Source organism: Dasypus novemcinctus, chromosome 7 (genome assembly GCF_030445035.2).
Source record: "Dasypus novemcinctus isolate mDasNov1 chromosome 7, mDasNov1.1.hap2, whole genome shotgun sequence".
NCBI classification, from domain to species: Eukaryota; Metazoa; Chordata; class Mammalia; order Cingulata; family Dasypodidae; genus Dasypus; species Dasypus novemcinctus.
Window position 1 is genome coordinate 41,181,343 of NC_080679.1, and position 17,955 is coordinate 41,199,297.

General features: G+C 39.1%; 1 protein-coding gene across 1 annotated transcript in view; it reads right to left on the bottom strand.

The window, feature by feature from the left end:
* Nucleotides 1-271: 271 nt before the first annotated feature.
* CD28 (CD28 molecule) overlaps nucleotides 272-17,955 on the bottom strand; it is a 30,866-nt gene continuing 13,182 nt past the window's right edge. The window contains exons 2-4 of the mRNA XM_012523351.4: nucleotides 11,569-11,925; nucleotides 9,899-10,020; nucleotides 272-3,930 (exon numbers count right to left, since the gene is read on the bottom strand). Of these exons, the coding sequence (XP_012378805.1) occupies nucleotides 3,799-3,930; nucleotides 9,899-10,020; nucleotides 11,569-11,925 (611 nt within the window). The 3' untranslated portion in view covers nucleotides 272-3,798. The remainder of the gene's footprint in view (nucleotides 3,931-9,898; nucleotides 10,021-11,568; nucleotides 11,926-17,955) is intronic.

Here is a 17,955-nt window from a genome sequence, read left to right on the forward strand (position 1 = left end):
TTACTCCTGACTGTAACTTATTTAGCATGACTTTTTAAGATGATTCTTTCTAACAGTTTTGGTTTCCTTCACTGCACACAAATTTCTGAAATCTAATTTAGCATATATTCATCCCCAAGTTTGCTTGCATATGTTTACCACATGTTTCTCTAATAAAATGAATTTTTGAACTCATTAATAGGGCACTGGAAAGAATTGGCTCTCTCCTTCTCAGAGGTGACTAGAACATTTAAACTGATCATTAATTCATAAGGCCACAAAAATTCAGTCATTCAGTCAATAAATATTTATTGCATGCATAGCATTGTTCTAGGCACTGGAAGATACAGCAATAAACAAAATAGACAAAATCCCTTCCTTCATGGAGCTCATATTCTAATTGGAAGACAATAATCAAATGAAGAAATAAAATGTCTAGTTAATGATTGGTGAAAATGTATGGAGAAAAACAAACAAAGAAAGCAGACAGGGAGTTGGGAGCTTTAACTAGGACAAAAGGCAACATTTGCTCATGGACCTGAAGGAGTTGAGCTATGCAGATAGCTGGGAAAGAACATTCCGGAGAGAGGAAATAATACCTGTAAGGGCCCTGAGATGGGAACACCTGTCCTGTGAAGCATGCATGTATCTATGAAATAAAGAGATATCCTGAGCCTTGAACACCCTTGTAGATGCTAATAACTCGTCCTGCCCAAGGTCTTTCAAGAGGACTAGCACTGTCCTTGACTGTGGTTGATAGGAGGTCTATGGCAGTGATGACTCTAATTCTAGACCCATCATCAGCATGATCTCCACCTCCAACATATAGTTGAATTTAACACTCTGAGACCAGTCCCCAGACCTACCATGATTCCCATCTGGTATATGAAAGCCTGGGATGCGGGAATAGGTATCCATTTGACCATCAACATGCCAATGAAAATAGCCATGATAGCTGGTGGCTCAGTTAGTTAACCCCAGGGATTGATGGAACCAAGGCTGAAGTTCAATCTCTCAGGTAGCATTCATAATACACAGAATGCATACTACACAGTCCTACATCTCAGAGAGGTAAACCATTAGTTTGAGGAGAAATTGTGACTGGAGCCAAGCAAATCATCATCAGAAGTGACCTTGCTTGAGGTGAAACTAATATTTGAGAGTCTTAGATTTTTTCATAAGGGTTAATCTGAAGAAAAGATTTCTTTTAAATAGCAAGTTTCCTCCAGCTTCATTGCCAAAATGCAGCATATCTATTCTGAAAAACAACATTAAAATGCAAACTCTAAAACACACCCATGGTAGTTCAATAATTTTATCACTGAATACACAAAACCAAATGTACAACTGGACTCTTTAAATTGGTGTACACAGCCCAAAATACTGAGTTCATAATAAAAAATGACAGCATTAACTATAAGACTCTTAAAATAATAGCAGCAAATGACATTGTTTTCTTCATAATTACCATGTCTGAAACTGTAAATGCATTGCTCCAACCACAATTTTTAAACCATTTCTTGGTTTATACTAATAATGAAAATGGACTTCTTTGCATAACATATCTACTTTGGTTCTGTTCAGAGTGAGTAAGAAAAATCTCAAGTGTGATTCATCTTTAGTAAATCTCCTTTTCCAGTCATAAAACAAAACCATTTATTACTAAAGATCAAGTCTTTCCATTTATTTTGTTTTATTTTTTGCCACTGCCCTTTATAAAATTCTCCAGCTCTGTCATTCTCAAATACAGTCTGATAACTTGGGTTGAAGAACTCTGTGTGCCAAAAAGATGGCAATGTATTACATGTGCCCATGTAAATCCAAAAGTCCTTTACTATCCAAGTATTGTTGTGTTTGGCCGTCTCTGGATTAATTAAATTGATGGAAAGAAAGCCCATTTAAAAATCAACTAAAGTACAAGATTTTCTGTCTGGAATAAGATTCCCACCCCTACTCTCTTCCCCATATAAAAAAATTGAAGAACTTCTCTTTATATACATAAAAGTGAAATGAAAAAATGCCCTACATTTTATTATATGCTAAAATAGTCCAAGAAATAGGAACGGGGCAGAAGTTTAAGAGGTCCTGGTATCTTATAGCACCTCATCCCGGAGTAGTGAGTTTAAATTTGTGTTACAATATTCCCTCTTTCCTAGGTTATTGTCCATTTATTTGTATACATAATTTATCTATAGGAAAAGAGATAAATTATGCCAGGGACAGTGCTAAGTGCCAAGAACGAGCAGAGACAAAAACAACCTTGGGCCATGCCTGTCAGGGAGTTTACAGTATAGGAACAGTCATTTCCGATTCTTATCTCCATTTTAGAGTTGCAGAGCCAGAGGCAGTGAATTGCCTAAGGTCATTCAATTAGTAAAGGGCAGGTCTGGGACTTGAACCAAGAGTATCTGCCTCAAACCCTAGGCTCCTCTAACACTTAAATAAATTGAATCATTGAACAAATTGTGAAGGCAGCTGTAGGGTTCATTCTTAAGGGTCCCTCGCATATTCCAGTTGGCCCAAAACTGGAGACAGAAAAATATCCATGGCCATTCCAAGATCAGGCCTTGCAGGGTCTCTTGAGTTGATGCATGTGGATGAAGCAACACACGTTCAAAATACTTTTCCTCATCAGTGGACCTCCAGGGTAAACAGCCAGCTGAGTCCAAAGGGTTCTGGAGTTCTGAGACAAACCACATAAAGTCCCTCTAAGGGAGCTCTCACCAGGGCTCTTCTACCTGCTGCCTTCCTGACCGCTTCCACCAGATGCCAACTATCCCCTCAACACACTGGGAAGAATTGCATAATTCTTCCTTCTTCAGAAGAAGCTTGTTGGGACTCATCCCATCCCCTAATGAATGCTAACATCCCTTTTTCACAGTATCATCACTTCCCCTACAGAAGCTTTTTCACATCCCACTTCACATCTCCATGCAGACAAGTGTCCAAACCTGAAATATATGGAAAAAAACTCCTTTATATGATTCAACTAGAATACACTGTTAAACAAATAACCCTTCATTTTATTCAAATGATTTTGTTATAAAATGATCTTATTTTCTGACACATTCTTCCTTGGTTTGGGAGGACTACCTTATTCTTTTGAAATCCTACCGTGAACAGTAAACTGAATTCCTATCACAAGGAAAGCAAATCAGTTTGCTAGCATTGCTTTGAGAAGATCCCATTGGTTGAAATGACTAAATATGGTCAGAATTCATCAAAGAAATTGTGTAATCTTTCTAAACTAAATAGGAACAGTTTAATTGCTCATTTCATCAGAGAGAGACAGCATTTTAATGGTCAAAGAAAAAAAAATTTAAGTCTCTTTACCCTTCCTCATTCTAACCTACTCCCACCCTGCATACCCATTTAACCACGGGAAATGATTTTCTAGCCTTTCTTCTCTAAAAATTCCTTGGATATCACACTTCGCTTGATTGAGATGTACAGGTGAGTGAGAAAGAAGCAGGGCTCAATCAGCAGCTTTTGGAAGCAGATTGCAAGGCTAACAGAACCCACGCATTATGTGTTCTCTGTCTTAACTTCTCAGTCAAGTCAATAAATTAAAAAACACACTAAGTTTGAATTTGGGTCATGGCATTGTAAGGTTTAACCTGCCACAGTAATTTTCTTTAACTTCCTTTCAGAGTACCAAAATGATCTTGATATTTGTTCTAGTCGCTCAAGACAATTGGCATCATGGCCTAAGAGGCCCTGCGGTGGCCAGCTGGCGGAGGCAGTCCTTTCCTATCCAGATCAGTGGTGTTGGGCAGATGCGGGGGTGCCAGCCGGCTCGCATCTGGATAGGCGTCCGTGTCAGGAGCGGTACGCTGCAAAGTCCCGTGCTGGGGCGTAAGGCTGGTGGTAGTGCTTGCGCGTGGGCCCCGGCCTCCGGGGGGTCATGTTCATGTAGTCGCTCTGAAGAATCCTGCTCCTCCTATTCTTCATCTGAGGAAAAGAGAAGGTTCAATGTGCAGGGTTGTGGGGAGGAGGAGGGAAAGGTAGTGAGAGGAGCCCTCAGACACCTGAAAATAACGGTGAAGACCCTACTGTGGGGCAACTGTTCAGAACATCAAATATTAAATGAGGCTGAACACCCATCGGGCACATTGGACTTGGATAATGACTAACTCAACCTAATGAATGTGGACTCATCTAAGTTAGCTAAAAAAATATATGAATCAAGGAAAATATTTCAGAGAAATATTATACTCTTTGCAGTCATTTGACCAAAAGCATATCTAGTTAACATATCCAAGGTGGATATGTAAATTCACTTGTAGACCTTTGGTCCTTTGACTAGGTCTAGCATCCCCATTATAATCTTCTTATATGAGTCATTTGCTTAACAAGTTGTTTTTTCACAATTAACCAGAGAACCATCAACTCATGCCGTGTCTGGAATAGTCATAAATTCATTACACTGGGATCCAAATTATTGGCGATTCTGGGCAACTAGTTATATTCCTATCCCCTTACATGTATGATTTAAATATTCCCAAACGACTCACTCATCCTTATTCCTCAGGCTCGGCTCCCTCAGGATGAATTTCTACCACGAGTAAGAGAAGTAGGGGGCAATACTGAACCTGGAGGAAGAGTTAAACTCACCATGAATCTTAATACAGATTTTGACTAGGGGTTAGGAGCTTCCTTTTTCAACCAATGTGATGGTAAATGTTCTCCTTTGACAAAAGACCCCTAAAATTTCTAAAAATAGAAGGCTGTTCTGATTCCTGGATTCCGAATTCTCTATTATGAGAAAAAGTACCTATTTCCTGGTACAGAGGCCTGGAGCAATACAAGATATGTTGTATATGAATGATGTGAATACCTGAATCAATAAATAACGAGTAACTTCACCACTAACCTTATTTCCATGCACTCCTCACCAAGCCCCTCATACTTTCCTTGTCAAAAGGGCATGAGTAAGTGCTAAAGAAAGGTTTAAAAAACACCAACCTCCATAATACTAAACACAACTGACCTATTTTCAGTCCTCATCTTCTTGAGCTCTCAGCAGCATTCTAACTATTGAGTACGCTCTTCTTTTGGAAACGCTCTCCCCTTTACCTGGTTTCATCCCAGTTTTCATCCTACCTCTTTGGCCACACCTTCTTTACCTCCTTTGCAAGCTCATCTTTCTCTAACTAGCCACTCATTGTTAGAGTTCCTAGGCCTTCGTATCCACTCACTCTGTCTTCCTCCCCTAAACAATCTCAGCCACATTCCCAGTTTCAATTACTACCTATTCACCCAAATTTATGTCTCTGGACTAACCCTCAAAGACACTTAAAACTTAGCATGTCCAAAACTAAATACAAGATATTCTCCCAAAATCTGGCCCTCTTAACAGTGTTTTCCATCTCGATGAATGACAATACATCCATAGATTTGCCCAAGCCAGAAACCTAAGCCTCATCCTTGATACCTCCAGCTCTGTTACATATTCCAGTTGCATTTGCCTAAATGTCCCTGAAATCCATCTCTCCCTAGCCATCTTTACCATAACCATTCTATTTCTAAGCTACCACCATTCCTCACCATTGCTCACCCAGACCCCTGATACTACTCTTACCTCTTTCTACCCTTTTCATACTATAGTCTGATGTTTTGGGGCTAGACTTGGAGGTTTGGGTAGGATTATAATAGGTAGAAAGAACAAAATTGGTATTCTAGTTGAAGGAAACAGTATTAATAAAGAGGCAGAAAATATCTAACCTTAGAAGACTTGTTCAGAGAAATCAATCATGACAGATAATCTCATTAATTTAGGAATGGAGGCCAGCTCTTGAGAATATAAACAGTGTGAGATGGAGGGGATCTTGAAAAGTGTTTAGAAGAAAAAGGTTTGCAAGAAAGTTCAAAGGAAATAAGTACCAAACAATTCCAAGATGCTCTGTGCTCTTGAACACCAAGGAAGGAGAAGTATTATTATTAGCATCTACATTATCATTATTAAATTCAAACAAAAACCAACACCCTTATTATAGGGATAACCTGGGAGCTAAACTAATTTGTATCTTTTTAAAAGTCATTCAAAAACTTATTCACTGAATTATTACTAACAAATAATAAAGTTGAGCCACATATTACAATGAATCAAACTTACTAGTGACTTTGAGGATGGCCTGATCAGATGATCAATTTAGGAAAACTAGCAGTGATATGCAAGAGATTTTGGAAGCAAGAGAGACTACAGGTGGGGAAAAAGTGTTTCTATAGCAGTGGTTCTCAACCAGGGGTAATTTTTCCATTCACTCATTCTATGCCTGGGGATATTTGGCAATGTCTGAAGATACTTTTTATGTCACAAGTGGGAGGGGCGCTACTGGCATCTGGTGGGTAGGAGCCAAATATGCTACTAAAAAACACTATACAATGCACAGGACAGCCTCCCACAACAAAAAATTACCCAGTCCAAAGTGTCAATAGTGCCAAGATTGAGAAATCCTGGTCCTCAGAGTGTCCATCATGAAAAAGAATGAAAAAGAACAGTAGCTTCCAAATATATTACCAAATTAGAATAAATATTCTTAGAGTGCTTGACTCCTCCTTCTCGCTCAATACACAAAGATGACTGATGATTTGAGCCCAAGTGACTGGAAGGATGTTGTTCCATCTATAGGTATAAGGCAAGACAGCAGGCAAAGTAGATTTGAAAGAGAAGGTGATAAATTCAACTTTGGTCATTTGGGATTTGAGATGGTGCCTGGTACTATGAAAACAGGATGGCATGAAACACCTAAATGGGGGATTCATTCACATGGAGGTAGTCATGGAAACCAAGTGGGTGGATGAAGTTGCTCTTCAAACATCTTGGCTCTACCTCCTTTCTATAAATAAATGATGAGCTCTATTGGGCACTGGGTTACAGCAGGGGAGCAGTAAAGGCAAGAAAATGCCTGCCCCCAAATAAAGCGTGGGAGGATGCTGAAGACACCATAGGAAGCAGTTTGAATACTTTCTCTAACCCGGAAGACTCACAAGTGACAGTCTTCACCTCCAGACACCCTAACTATAGCTGGTAAACATAACAAAGATGTCTTGACGCTGAAGTTCTCCAGGTTGCATACCAAGATTATGAAAGATCAGCTTCAATCAGCTCCCACGCTTACCCTCACACCTTATTATTGAATAGATTCAATCATTATCACCCTAACTATAAGCACAAACAGTGGGATGGATATGAAACGAGCATGGCTGGGAACACTAGTCAAAATCCATGGTGCCCTTGTGCAGCCAGCACAAGCATATATGTGTGCAGGAAGTACCCACTTTATGTAGCAGTGTGACTGAGTCATCTATGTCCCCTTTACCATGTAATGCCTGCTAAACATGTACAGTTTCGGGTTCCTCCCTACCCCATCCCTTGCCCACTTGTTCCATGGAAGCAGCAGCAGACACAGGGTATGCAAGAGACAATCCACTTAAAAACCCAGTCCTTAAGAACCTAAAGGCAGATATTACTTGTGCAGACACTTTCTACATTCTCCACATTGTGATCTACAGTGAGGAAATACAATGTTTCTTAAAAGGCTCCTTTAGATTAGAAAAGAGAACAGGCTTACCACCTCAGCTGAGTGAATGGAGGATTGGATGGGAGTAACAGGTGCCTGGCAGAGGGAACACTTATTTACTCAAATGTCAGCAACAGGTCAAGAACTGAGATAGAATCTGCAGCTGCTCCCAGAAACCCACACAGACTAGAAATGCCTATCGCTCTCGGGAAGTTCCAGAAAAGGCAACTTACACTAAAGTACCCAGTAGATTAGCTAAAAATAGGATCCCAGGACAGTGCTCAGGCAATGGCTAACCTCTGGGGATCCCTGCTGGCATGGTTGCCTTGCTCAGCAAGGACTTTGTTGCTTAAACAGCAGCTACAGAAGCAGCAAAAGATGAGCCCAGGGTAAAAATGCTGTTATTCTATGAAATATAAATATATTTAGAGTTCACACACTTTTGACCAGAGAGTACAAAGACCCTAATTAGATAACCTAATTGACTACAGAAGGCCACCGATGACAAGACTTGCCAAGCACTGGGACCTCTCAAAGCATGGGGTGCCTGTGAGACAGAAAAAGACCAAAATAGGTTTTCTCAAGACAGAGCAAGATGAGTTTTGCTAGGCATAAGCATTGCTGCCAAAGAAAACCCCATAGTGTCCATCCCTTTGGGTGATTTGGGTCATTTAGCAAATTAGTGCATCATAATAGTAACTGACATTCTATTGCATATTTAAAAATTTTTTTTATGATTAGCAGTACCCTTTTGGCCATGAAACTAGTAAATCACTTTGACCTAGGTCAGGCAAAATTTTCTGGAAGGGTACCCAAAGAGCACTGCACCTAGCATTTAAGTTAGGAAGTTGAGATTCCCAATGATAAAATTTGGAAATACATATAGCAGGCATAAAAGTCAATGGCCAGGGAATAAGAAAAACATAAATTCTAAAATCAGTGGTAAACACCATAAGGGCCAAAGCTGGCTTCCTCTTGGAGGAAGACACCACGATCTACAAAGATAAAGGGACTCAACTAACATCAGAAGTAGAACTTAAGTGATATTTTACTACACCAAGATCCCCCTCAGGATTGAGCAAACTTGCAGAAGGCAAGCCAGGGAATTCCCAGGATTATATCTAATATAAAGAATTTCCAGGGACAAGCAGCCATTTTGTCCCTTACCGTGTATAACATACAGATTAGGCAATAGGCAGCCTGACAAATGTCTACCTGCCCTCTTGGGTCTTCTGCACTGGGAGGAGCAAATGCGGAACAATCGAGAGGCAAATTCTGGCAATAAGACAACAACAGTTAAAAAGAATCCAAAGCTGGATAAGAGAACTGCAAGGCTATAAATCCAGGGCTGCTCCCCCAGCATCCAATAAATAGGATGGCATGACTTCCAGAAATCATAAATCATGGAGTAATTACATTTATGAAGTATGCCTTAAAGATACACATTACACTTCAGACATGTCCATTTAAGTCCTCAGATGGCCTCTATTGGGATCATTAAATACTTCTATTCAATAAGCATTCATTAAACACTAAATGTACTTAATACCAGACAGACAGAGAATATCAAGAGGTACAGTCCTTTATCATTAAGGAACCTTCAATCTAGTTGAAGAAATGACTAATACATACATTTAACTTATAGGAAAAAATCATAAAATAACATAGAAGCAAAGCATGAACTGTCCTGTACCACCCTGTGTACATAAGAACGGGAAGTTTCTGAAAAAGGAAATATCCTTGCTCGAGAGGTCCCTTCTTGAGAGTAAATATGCTAACCGAGACAAGTAAACATTGGCCAAAAATGCAACATTGAGGAAGGCCAGGAAAAATATACCAAGTTTTTCACATGAACATTTGCAAAAGTTGGTAAATGCCAATTCAGTGGTGAGAACTCAGAAAAGACCAACTGCCATAATAGTTTCACAATGACAACACCATACTTGGCCTCACATAATTCAACTGCTTCAGAGAAGAAAAAAAGTCTGACTTGGATCAACAGATCTTGTTTCTTTGTTAGGTCTGCAAGCACAATTTCAGTAGTAAAGTTTCTCATGATTTTGGACCCTGAGCCAAAGTTGCTCATTGGCTTCAGCTGCCTAGATTCCCAAGTTGTGTGTATGTGGAGTGTGTGTGTGTGTGTGTGTGTATACACAGGCATATTTACTATGTTATGTGTTATAATCATATAGCAAAATGGGGAAAAGAAAAGTAACTACCCTAATTTGTCCATTTAGCTTCTTTTCCTCCCTGGCCACCTAATCAATGCCTTCTGGAAAATAAAACACCCATCAGATTTTTATTTCAGATAAAATTGAAAAAAATTGAAAAGAGAAAACATACTCAAATCAAGTAGGAAAGAAAAAAAATAATAATAATAGTGCTGCATGTCTTACCCAGTAAATAAAAAGGCACACTGTTGCTAACAAGCTATAGAGACCCAGGAGTCCAAGTAGTGCCAGTAGCCAAAAGGGTATTGTAGACACAGGAGGCGGGTAAGTTGGACAAAGACATTTCTCTGAAAAATAGAATAGAGAATTAAATGATACAGTAATGACACGAGTATATTTCTTTCCTTTTAATCATCATAGAAGAATGTTGAGAGATAAAAATATGCAAAATATCACCAACTTAAAGTATGTATATTTCCCCCTTTGCTAATTCACCTGACTTAGTTGAATCCACTGTGTGATTCAAAACAGTGACTTCCAATGAGTTACACCCTTTCTGACAGAAGTAATTTCATCTAGACTCTAAGTTATATCCTTGGAATAAGTTAAATGGTGAACACATTTTTAGTCTGTAAGAAAATCAGCTTAATATGGCACTCAGAACACTGGACTGGTAATCAGAAGATAAAATTCTAGCTCCAAACCCATCTAATAGATTCTGTGATAATGGACAAGTCACTTTACATCTTTAGGTGGAAGTTGGGGGAATTTATAGAATTCTCTTCAAGAATCATAAAAATTTGGAACTAGAAAGAATACCAAAAAGTCTCCAGCCCAATGATTTTTCAATCGTGGCTGTGCATTAGAAGTACCAGAGTTAAGTATGAAAACTTGGCAATGCCCAATGCCCCTCCCCAACCAGATCAATTACCTCACAATCTCTAGGGAAAGGTCCCTGGTATTGGTATCTTTTAGCACTTACCCAGACTTATAATATGCAGTCAGGATTGAAAATTATTAGAATAAAGTATCACTGGTGTCTTTTCCAGTGCTAATTCTTGAATGGAACTCCATAATCTAAAAGTTCATTCAATTTTCAAAGTAATTTATTCTAACAGAAAGAAAACAATGAAGCATATCCATAAAATGTACCCCAAAAAGCCATTTGACCTCTTTCAATTTTCTTTGCCTTTGCCAATAAATTGTGTTTTTCTGAGTTTGGGAATCTAATGATTTTTCTTCCCAACATTTAGAAAGACCACAGTCTCAACATAAACTCAGTAGACTTATTTCCAGTAATTCCTGAATACTGCTCAATAGTATTGAGTTTTAGGTAATGAAGAAGTTGGGTGACTTATCCAAGATCACAGAGTTGGTTAATAGCAAATTTCATGACCCCTAGCTTCTAGTCCAGAATCCTTTGCATTATCCAGAAAATGGGAAAGGTAAATTTACAGAGGAAGACCATGGAACACAAAAATTCTAAGAGCCTGAGTTTACAAGTTAACTGGAAATAAACCCCATTCTTCTGAGTTCTGATCCATTAGACCCTGCTGCTTCTTGAGAGCAACTAGGCTTACAGTTTAAAGGCAGCTCTCAACCCTTTCCTGCTATCACCCACTCCATGGAGAATAATCCCCATAGGCTGTGTGGACCTCATCTCTTACTCTCCCACTGAATTTCACTTAGGGAAAGTAAAAATGTTTAAAATATAACCTTCAATTTCCTAGGAAGGGAGAAAGGGAGGGAGGGAGGGAGGGAAAAAAAACTTACTTAAGTGTATTAGTATCAAATTACTTGGGACTGATCCAGCCCCACAACTGACCATGACCTAGTTTTCAAGACTACAGTTAAAAACCATTACTTTAGTGTTAAATTGTTAAAGCTGCATTTACCTTTGATGTGAATAATGGTTCCATTGCTCTTTTCATTGCCTATGTAAGGAGGAGGATACATGATTTCAATTTTGCAGAAGTAAATATCCGTTTGGTTAGCATTCAAATTCCTGAGGTAGAATGTCACTGTCTCATTGTCCAATTTCCCGTTACATTCGAATCCTGTTTTTGAGTGAAACTGAAGCTGATGGGAGTAGTTCCCATTCACAACACAGACTTCCATGGCACTATCCACTCCTTTATAAAGGGATGCTCGGAACTCCTTTGAGAAGAGGTTGTTGGTATATTTGCAGCTAAGGTTTACGTCATTGTTGTATGTCACCAGCATGGGCGACTGCTTCACCAAAATCTTGTTTTCTGGTGGGGTGGAAGGGAAATCATTTGCTTAGAACAAGAGTATAAGGAACCTTTTTTTTATCCCCTGAAACCAAGATATATTAATTAACCAAAAGAATAGATCTCCACCAGGCCTTTTTCTTGGCAGATGAAGATGCAGAAGCTCTTTAGGAGATAATCATACCTAGAGTTTTAAAGTTTACACTTCGATATTATTTTCAGCCTCCTTTGAATGGGAAAATGGACCATGTTTTCACTGTGAAGGCATAATGTGGTCTTCTGTCGGCATGGAGCACCACAGGTAGGCACGCTGAATGTTTGAATCTGTACTGAGATTCCTAGGATGTTAATTGTGCTTCAAGCTGATTTCCTGATTGAGTAATGTACTCAGAAATGGCTTTTAATGCCTGACACAGATGCACAAATAGATTTGTTTTTAAGTTGAGATACAGAATTTTGTGAAGGAATTAAAATGTTTAGAAGTAGTTTGACTTTTTTTTTTTTTTTTTTTGGAAATCTGAGAGTAGAATAACAAGGTAAGAGAAATGGTAACCCAAAGAGTTTGCTTTAATTTGCTTTCCACAACAAATTCAGACACATGGCAATATCGTCAACTGGTGTTTTTTAAAATGACTATTTGAGGTCTAGAGACATTCGAAGTTTTGTCTAAAGTTACTGAGCAAATGGTGAACAAATCAAGGACCAAATAATATTCCATTGTTGGATATACCACATTTTATTTTCCCATTCATCAATTGTTTCTGCTTTGGGGCTATTATGAAGAATTTTGCTATGAACCTTCATGTATAAGTTTTTGTGTGCACATTTGGTTTCCGTTCTCTTGAGTCTCTACCTAGAAATGGAATTGCTGGGTCACATGGCAACTCTATGTTTAACTTTTTGAGACACTGCCAAATGGTTTTCCAAAGCAGTAGCACCATTTTATATTTCCACTAACAATGTATGAAGGTTCCTATTTCTCCACATCCTTACCAATGCTTGTGACTGTCCATCTTTTTTATTATAGCCATCCTAGTGGGTATAAAGTGTTATCATTGTGGTTTTGATAGGCATTTCCCTGGTGACAAATGATGATGAGCATCTTTCCATGTGCTTACTAGTCATTTGTATATCCTTTTTAGAGAACTGTCTATTCAGATCCTTTGCCTATTTTGAATCAGGTTATTTGTGCTTTTATTGTTGAGTTGTAAGAGTTCCTTATAAATTCTGGATACTAGACCCTTATCAGATATATGATTTGCAAATATTTTCTCTTTGATATTGTCTTAAAGTTCCCTCAGTTGACTTCAGTTAGTGTTGAAAACCACTATGGCCGAACAGAATTCTTAAACGTACTGCATATTTGAATCAAATGGTGAACATTAAAAACCTTTGATTCAGGAAGCGGAAGTGGCTCAAGTGATAGGACTTCCACCTACCACATGGGAGGACCTGGGTTCAATCCCTGGGGCCTCCTGGTAAAAAAGAAAAAGAGAAAGCATGCCTATGTGGCAAGCCAGTGCCTACATGGCAAGCCAAGTGCCCTCACGAGTGCCCACGTGGCAAGCCAAGTGGCTGCACAGTGAACGAGTGCCCAAGCAAGTGAGTCATGCAGCAAGATGACAAAAGAGAGATGAAGGGGAGAGTCAAGGTGAAGCACAGCAGAAACCAGGAACTGAGGTGGTACAAGTGACAGGGAACCTCTCTCCACTCAGAGGTCCCCAGGACCAAATCCAAGTGAATCCTAGAGGAGAAAAACGAGAAGAGAAGACAAAAAAAAGGAATAGATACAGATCACACAGCGAATGGACACAGACAGCAAAAAGAGCAGGGAGGGGGAAAGGGGGGAGAAAAAACCCTTTGATGCCCAGGCAGTACCCCAGAACAATTAAGTGAGAATCTCTGGGTGTGGGATTCAGGCATCAGTATTTTTAGAGATTCTCAGGTGATTCTAAATTGTAGCCAATTTTGAGAACTGGTAGATTAATAGCTGAATCCTCACTTCTTATCCCTAAATCCATATGCCTTCATGGGTTTTTCCAAACCCATCTCCTCAAACCAAAACCTCCTAATTAACCAGACTGCTTAGGTGAACATCCCAGGAACACACTGTGGGCACTCCTATCTCCACTTTGTCCCCTAACTCCATGGCTCAGAATGCCTCTTTCTTCTCTGATCTCAAAGCAATGACTGAAGAAGTCATTTGCCATTTGGTCAGGTTCCACCTTTGGAACCTCTTGTTTCATAGGATTCAATTTGTTTAGCTTTGGATTCATATGTAATTTCTCTAGGCACCTGCTTTCCAAGTCTCTTATGAGCAAGCACAACATGCTATGCAAGGAATAGGATCTCATTAGACAATAAGTGAATGAAAGATGGCAATCTGACTGTATAATTCTTATCAGCAGCTAGATATATCTAGATGACCATTGCATTAAATCCTTCTTCAAAACTGGTATCTTAACAACTTTGCTTCATTTATTTCTCACTCAACAAATACTCTCCCAAAGCACTGAAAAATAAACATGTAAAATATCGAAATGTTCAGCCTGTCTTGATATGAAAATTCACCTTGTTTTTTGTGTTTGTTTTATTTTATTGGGACTTTATCTTTGTTTTCTTAGAGGGAGTCGTTGAGCTTGTTCTGATAGGAAGGGCAACCAACCCCAGCAATATATGCAAGCATCTCACCTCCTTTTCAGAGAGTGAGGCAAGATAACTGTCATTCAGCTTAGTGACCCCTCTAGGAACCCTGTTACTGTTGCTAATGATTTGGATTCTGTTTTAATGGGCACCCAGATCTGCCCTTAAGAGCTGATATAAGGGGAGAAAGATGAAACTAGGGTTTCTTTGTGGGTGACAAAAATGGAGCAAGGGCAGGGAAACCAAGGGAGGCTGGAGAGGATGAGAGTATGGTCACCCACTTTGGCCTCCTCCTGCCATCACCCACAGTGAAATAGAGAGAAGGAAAGGAGAGGGAGGAAGGAAGAGACACTCCAGCATCTATACTTGAGGAGTCAACTCAGGGTGTTGACATGGTGGGAGAGAAAAGATGACACAGTGAGGGAGAAAAATCTATTTCCCAAAGATAAGTGGCTTAGTTCCTGTCCTCGGGCAGATCACGGACTGGTGGGGAACAAAGATATGGAAACAGACGGCGACTTAAAAAGTGGCACAGTGATCTGCACAGAGTGTTTCTGAGGCAAATGGGGTAATCAGAGAAAGCTTCCTGGAGGAAGTGACTCCTAACATTAATTTGACAGCTTTTTACTGAATACAAATTAGCCAGGCTAAGATGTGTCTTTGACTGGGGGGGGGGCAGGGGGGTGAAGCAGTAGTGTGTGTGTGTGTGCATGTGTGCATGTGTGCACGTGTGTGTTGGGGTGAGGTGGGGGCTATGGGAGAAGACAAAGAAAAGAGCAGTCTAGGCAGAGGAGACAAGGAAGTGGCAAACAGTACTTTAGACATGGGAAATTAGAGCTACCTCAATTTTGCTGGACGTGAATTGTGAAAAACGAGACTGGAAAAGCAGGCGTAGTTCATTTCATTAGGGAACTTGGGCTCTCGCCTACAGGTGACAGGAAACTATTAAAGGATTTTAAGCAGGAAAGTGATGTGTAAAATTTTCCAGTTTATGAAGAGCACTTTAGCAAAAATGTGGAGGATAAGTTTGAAGGATTCAAAAGTTGAAATATGGAAATCAGTTAAGATACAGTTGTAGTTGTCTAGGCAAGAGGTAATGAGCTGCAGTTAGGAATAATTATGTAAACTCAAAAAATACATTTATAGGCTAAAATTTGCAAAACTCAGCATTGACTTAGATGTGGTGACTGAGGGAGAAGGAGGAGTTAAAAATGACAGTCCTTAGGCCACCCTGACCTACCACTACATAACACGGGTTTCCTTTTGTCAACATCTCTTCTTCATTCATTACACTATCAGAATAGACAACTCAGAAGCTGAGATGAAGGTTAGATATCTGGGTAATGAAGGAGATGTTCTTCATCCCGACGGATCACTGCAAAGAAAAAACAAATTACTTCAAAGAGTACTGGCACACAATTGACTACTTGGAACTTAATCCACTGTTTGCTGTTTTCTGGAAGGGAGAAGTCTTTGTCTCCTGAAACTGCTTTTGCTCCATAAGGCAGAATATGATAAGATAGATTGTCTTTGTGTCCCATTATGGGTCCAACAAAAGTCAAACCTCAGCATTGTTGAAATAGATCAAATTTCTCCTTAGCCCATTCTACCTCAGCACTACAAATGGAGAAATTTTTCAGGGAGGGGCCTCTCAAGATTACCACATAAGACTGGATGATACCTATTCAGTGTTCTCTTGGTAGATGGCATCTCAAGTGATTGAGCAAGGAAAGAAAGAAGAATGCTATATTTTGTGACTCTTTGTACTAAGATTTAGTGAGGAAGACCTTGAAAAGTATTGGTTACATTTGGTCCTTATGATAAGGACTATGATTAGTAGTAAGATTTTGACAATATTTTTTCATAATTTGTAACAAACGTCTCATGACAATGTAAGGTGTTGGTGGAGGGTTGATGTTTGGGACCCCTGTATGATGTTATGCATATTTGCTTTGTAAGTTCACAACTTTTACTATACACTTAATTGTTTATGTATGTTCATATATAAATGATATAAAGATAACAATAGGGGTGGCTGGGGGAAAAATACTTTGGTTAGTAGTAATATTTTGACAATGTTCTTTAATCATTAATTAAAAAGGTTTAACAACAATGCAAGTTATTGGTGGTGGGGTGAGTTATGAGAGTCCTGTATGATGTTATATATATTTGTTTTGTAAGCTCGCAACTATTATTATACACTTATTGTTTATATGTTAATGTATGAGTGATATACTTCAATAAATTAATTTTTTTAAAAAGAAAAATATTGGTTATATGGTCATTCGCTGAAAAGGAGACATGTATCTTTCAATGGTTACTTTCCTCCCTCACTCATGTCAATACATGTAATTTTTAAGTTCACTGACATTTAAACCATGGATACTATGCTAGAAGCACTTTTCTTAAAATGTGGTATTCTATGGCTAACAGTCTCCAAGTTTAGATCCAAGCTGAGTTCAGGGTTGGCTGATAGAACCTCTTGTTTTTCAACAGTTATAGCCTATTTCTTATAGTACTTGGTCCCACATTGGTTTGTGTCAGTCATCCAGAGAACCGTTCAGAGTCTAAGTGGAAAACCACCTCATAGGACCTCAGAATCTGTATCTGCCTTACAGAGATGCTAAATGAAGGAAATTTACTTCTCGTGGTAGGAAAAAATAATGACTTGCTCCAAATGATCCTGAATCTATGTGATGATTATGACTTCTGGTAGACACAATAATTCTGTTTCCTCTTTTTTTTTAAGTGGAGCCTTGTGAAAATACACATCCTTTACTCTGCTGGAGTGGAGTAATGACATGGATAGATCGAAGCAGAAGATTACAGAAAGAACATCAAATGATGTTTGGCGTATGCAGTTTGGTTCTCTGCATTTCTGGGAGTTCACAAAATACTTCAAATAACTTAAGGCCATATTGTAAAAACTAAACTCAGAAGAAACAGAAGTATTTAAACTTCCTCATTCTAATATCTGTGTTGATGGAAAGTATCCTTCTCAAGCTAACTTGTTTTTAGCAGACGTAGCCTTTTCACTTAAAGATTTTGATATTCCTTTTTGTGAGGGGTTAAGCAACATCTACCTAGGCCAAACCTACTATGTTAAAAGACAATGTTACCAACCTATCAACTGTATTTGCCTCTGGTATCAAAAGATTGACTTGACAGTTCTCTGACTGAATTGACTACTTGTTTTGATGATTATTAGAATGTTTGCTTTTTGAAGCCTTTCCTAAGTAGCTAAACCACCTAAAGGTGTGGAGACAGGAAGCAGTAACCTCAAACCTCTTTCCCTCACAACTCCTGCTTGACAACAGGCGACACGAAGAGTAAGATCATAGGTGAGAAGGTACTTATCTGCTGCTTATGAGCGAGGCAGTGAAAGCAAAAGATTTCCCACAGATAATC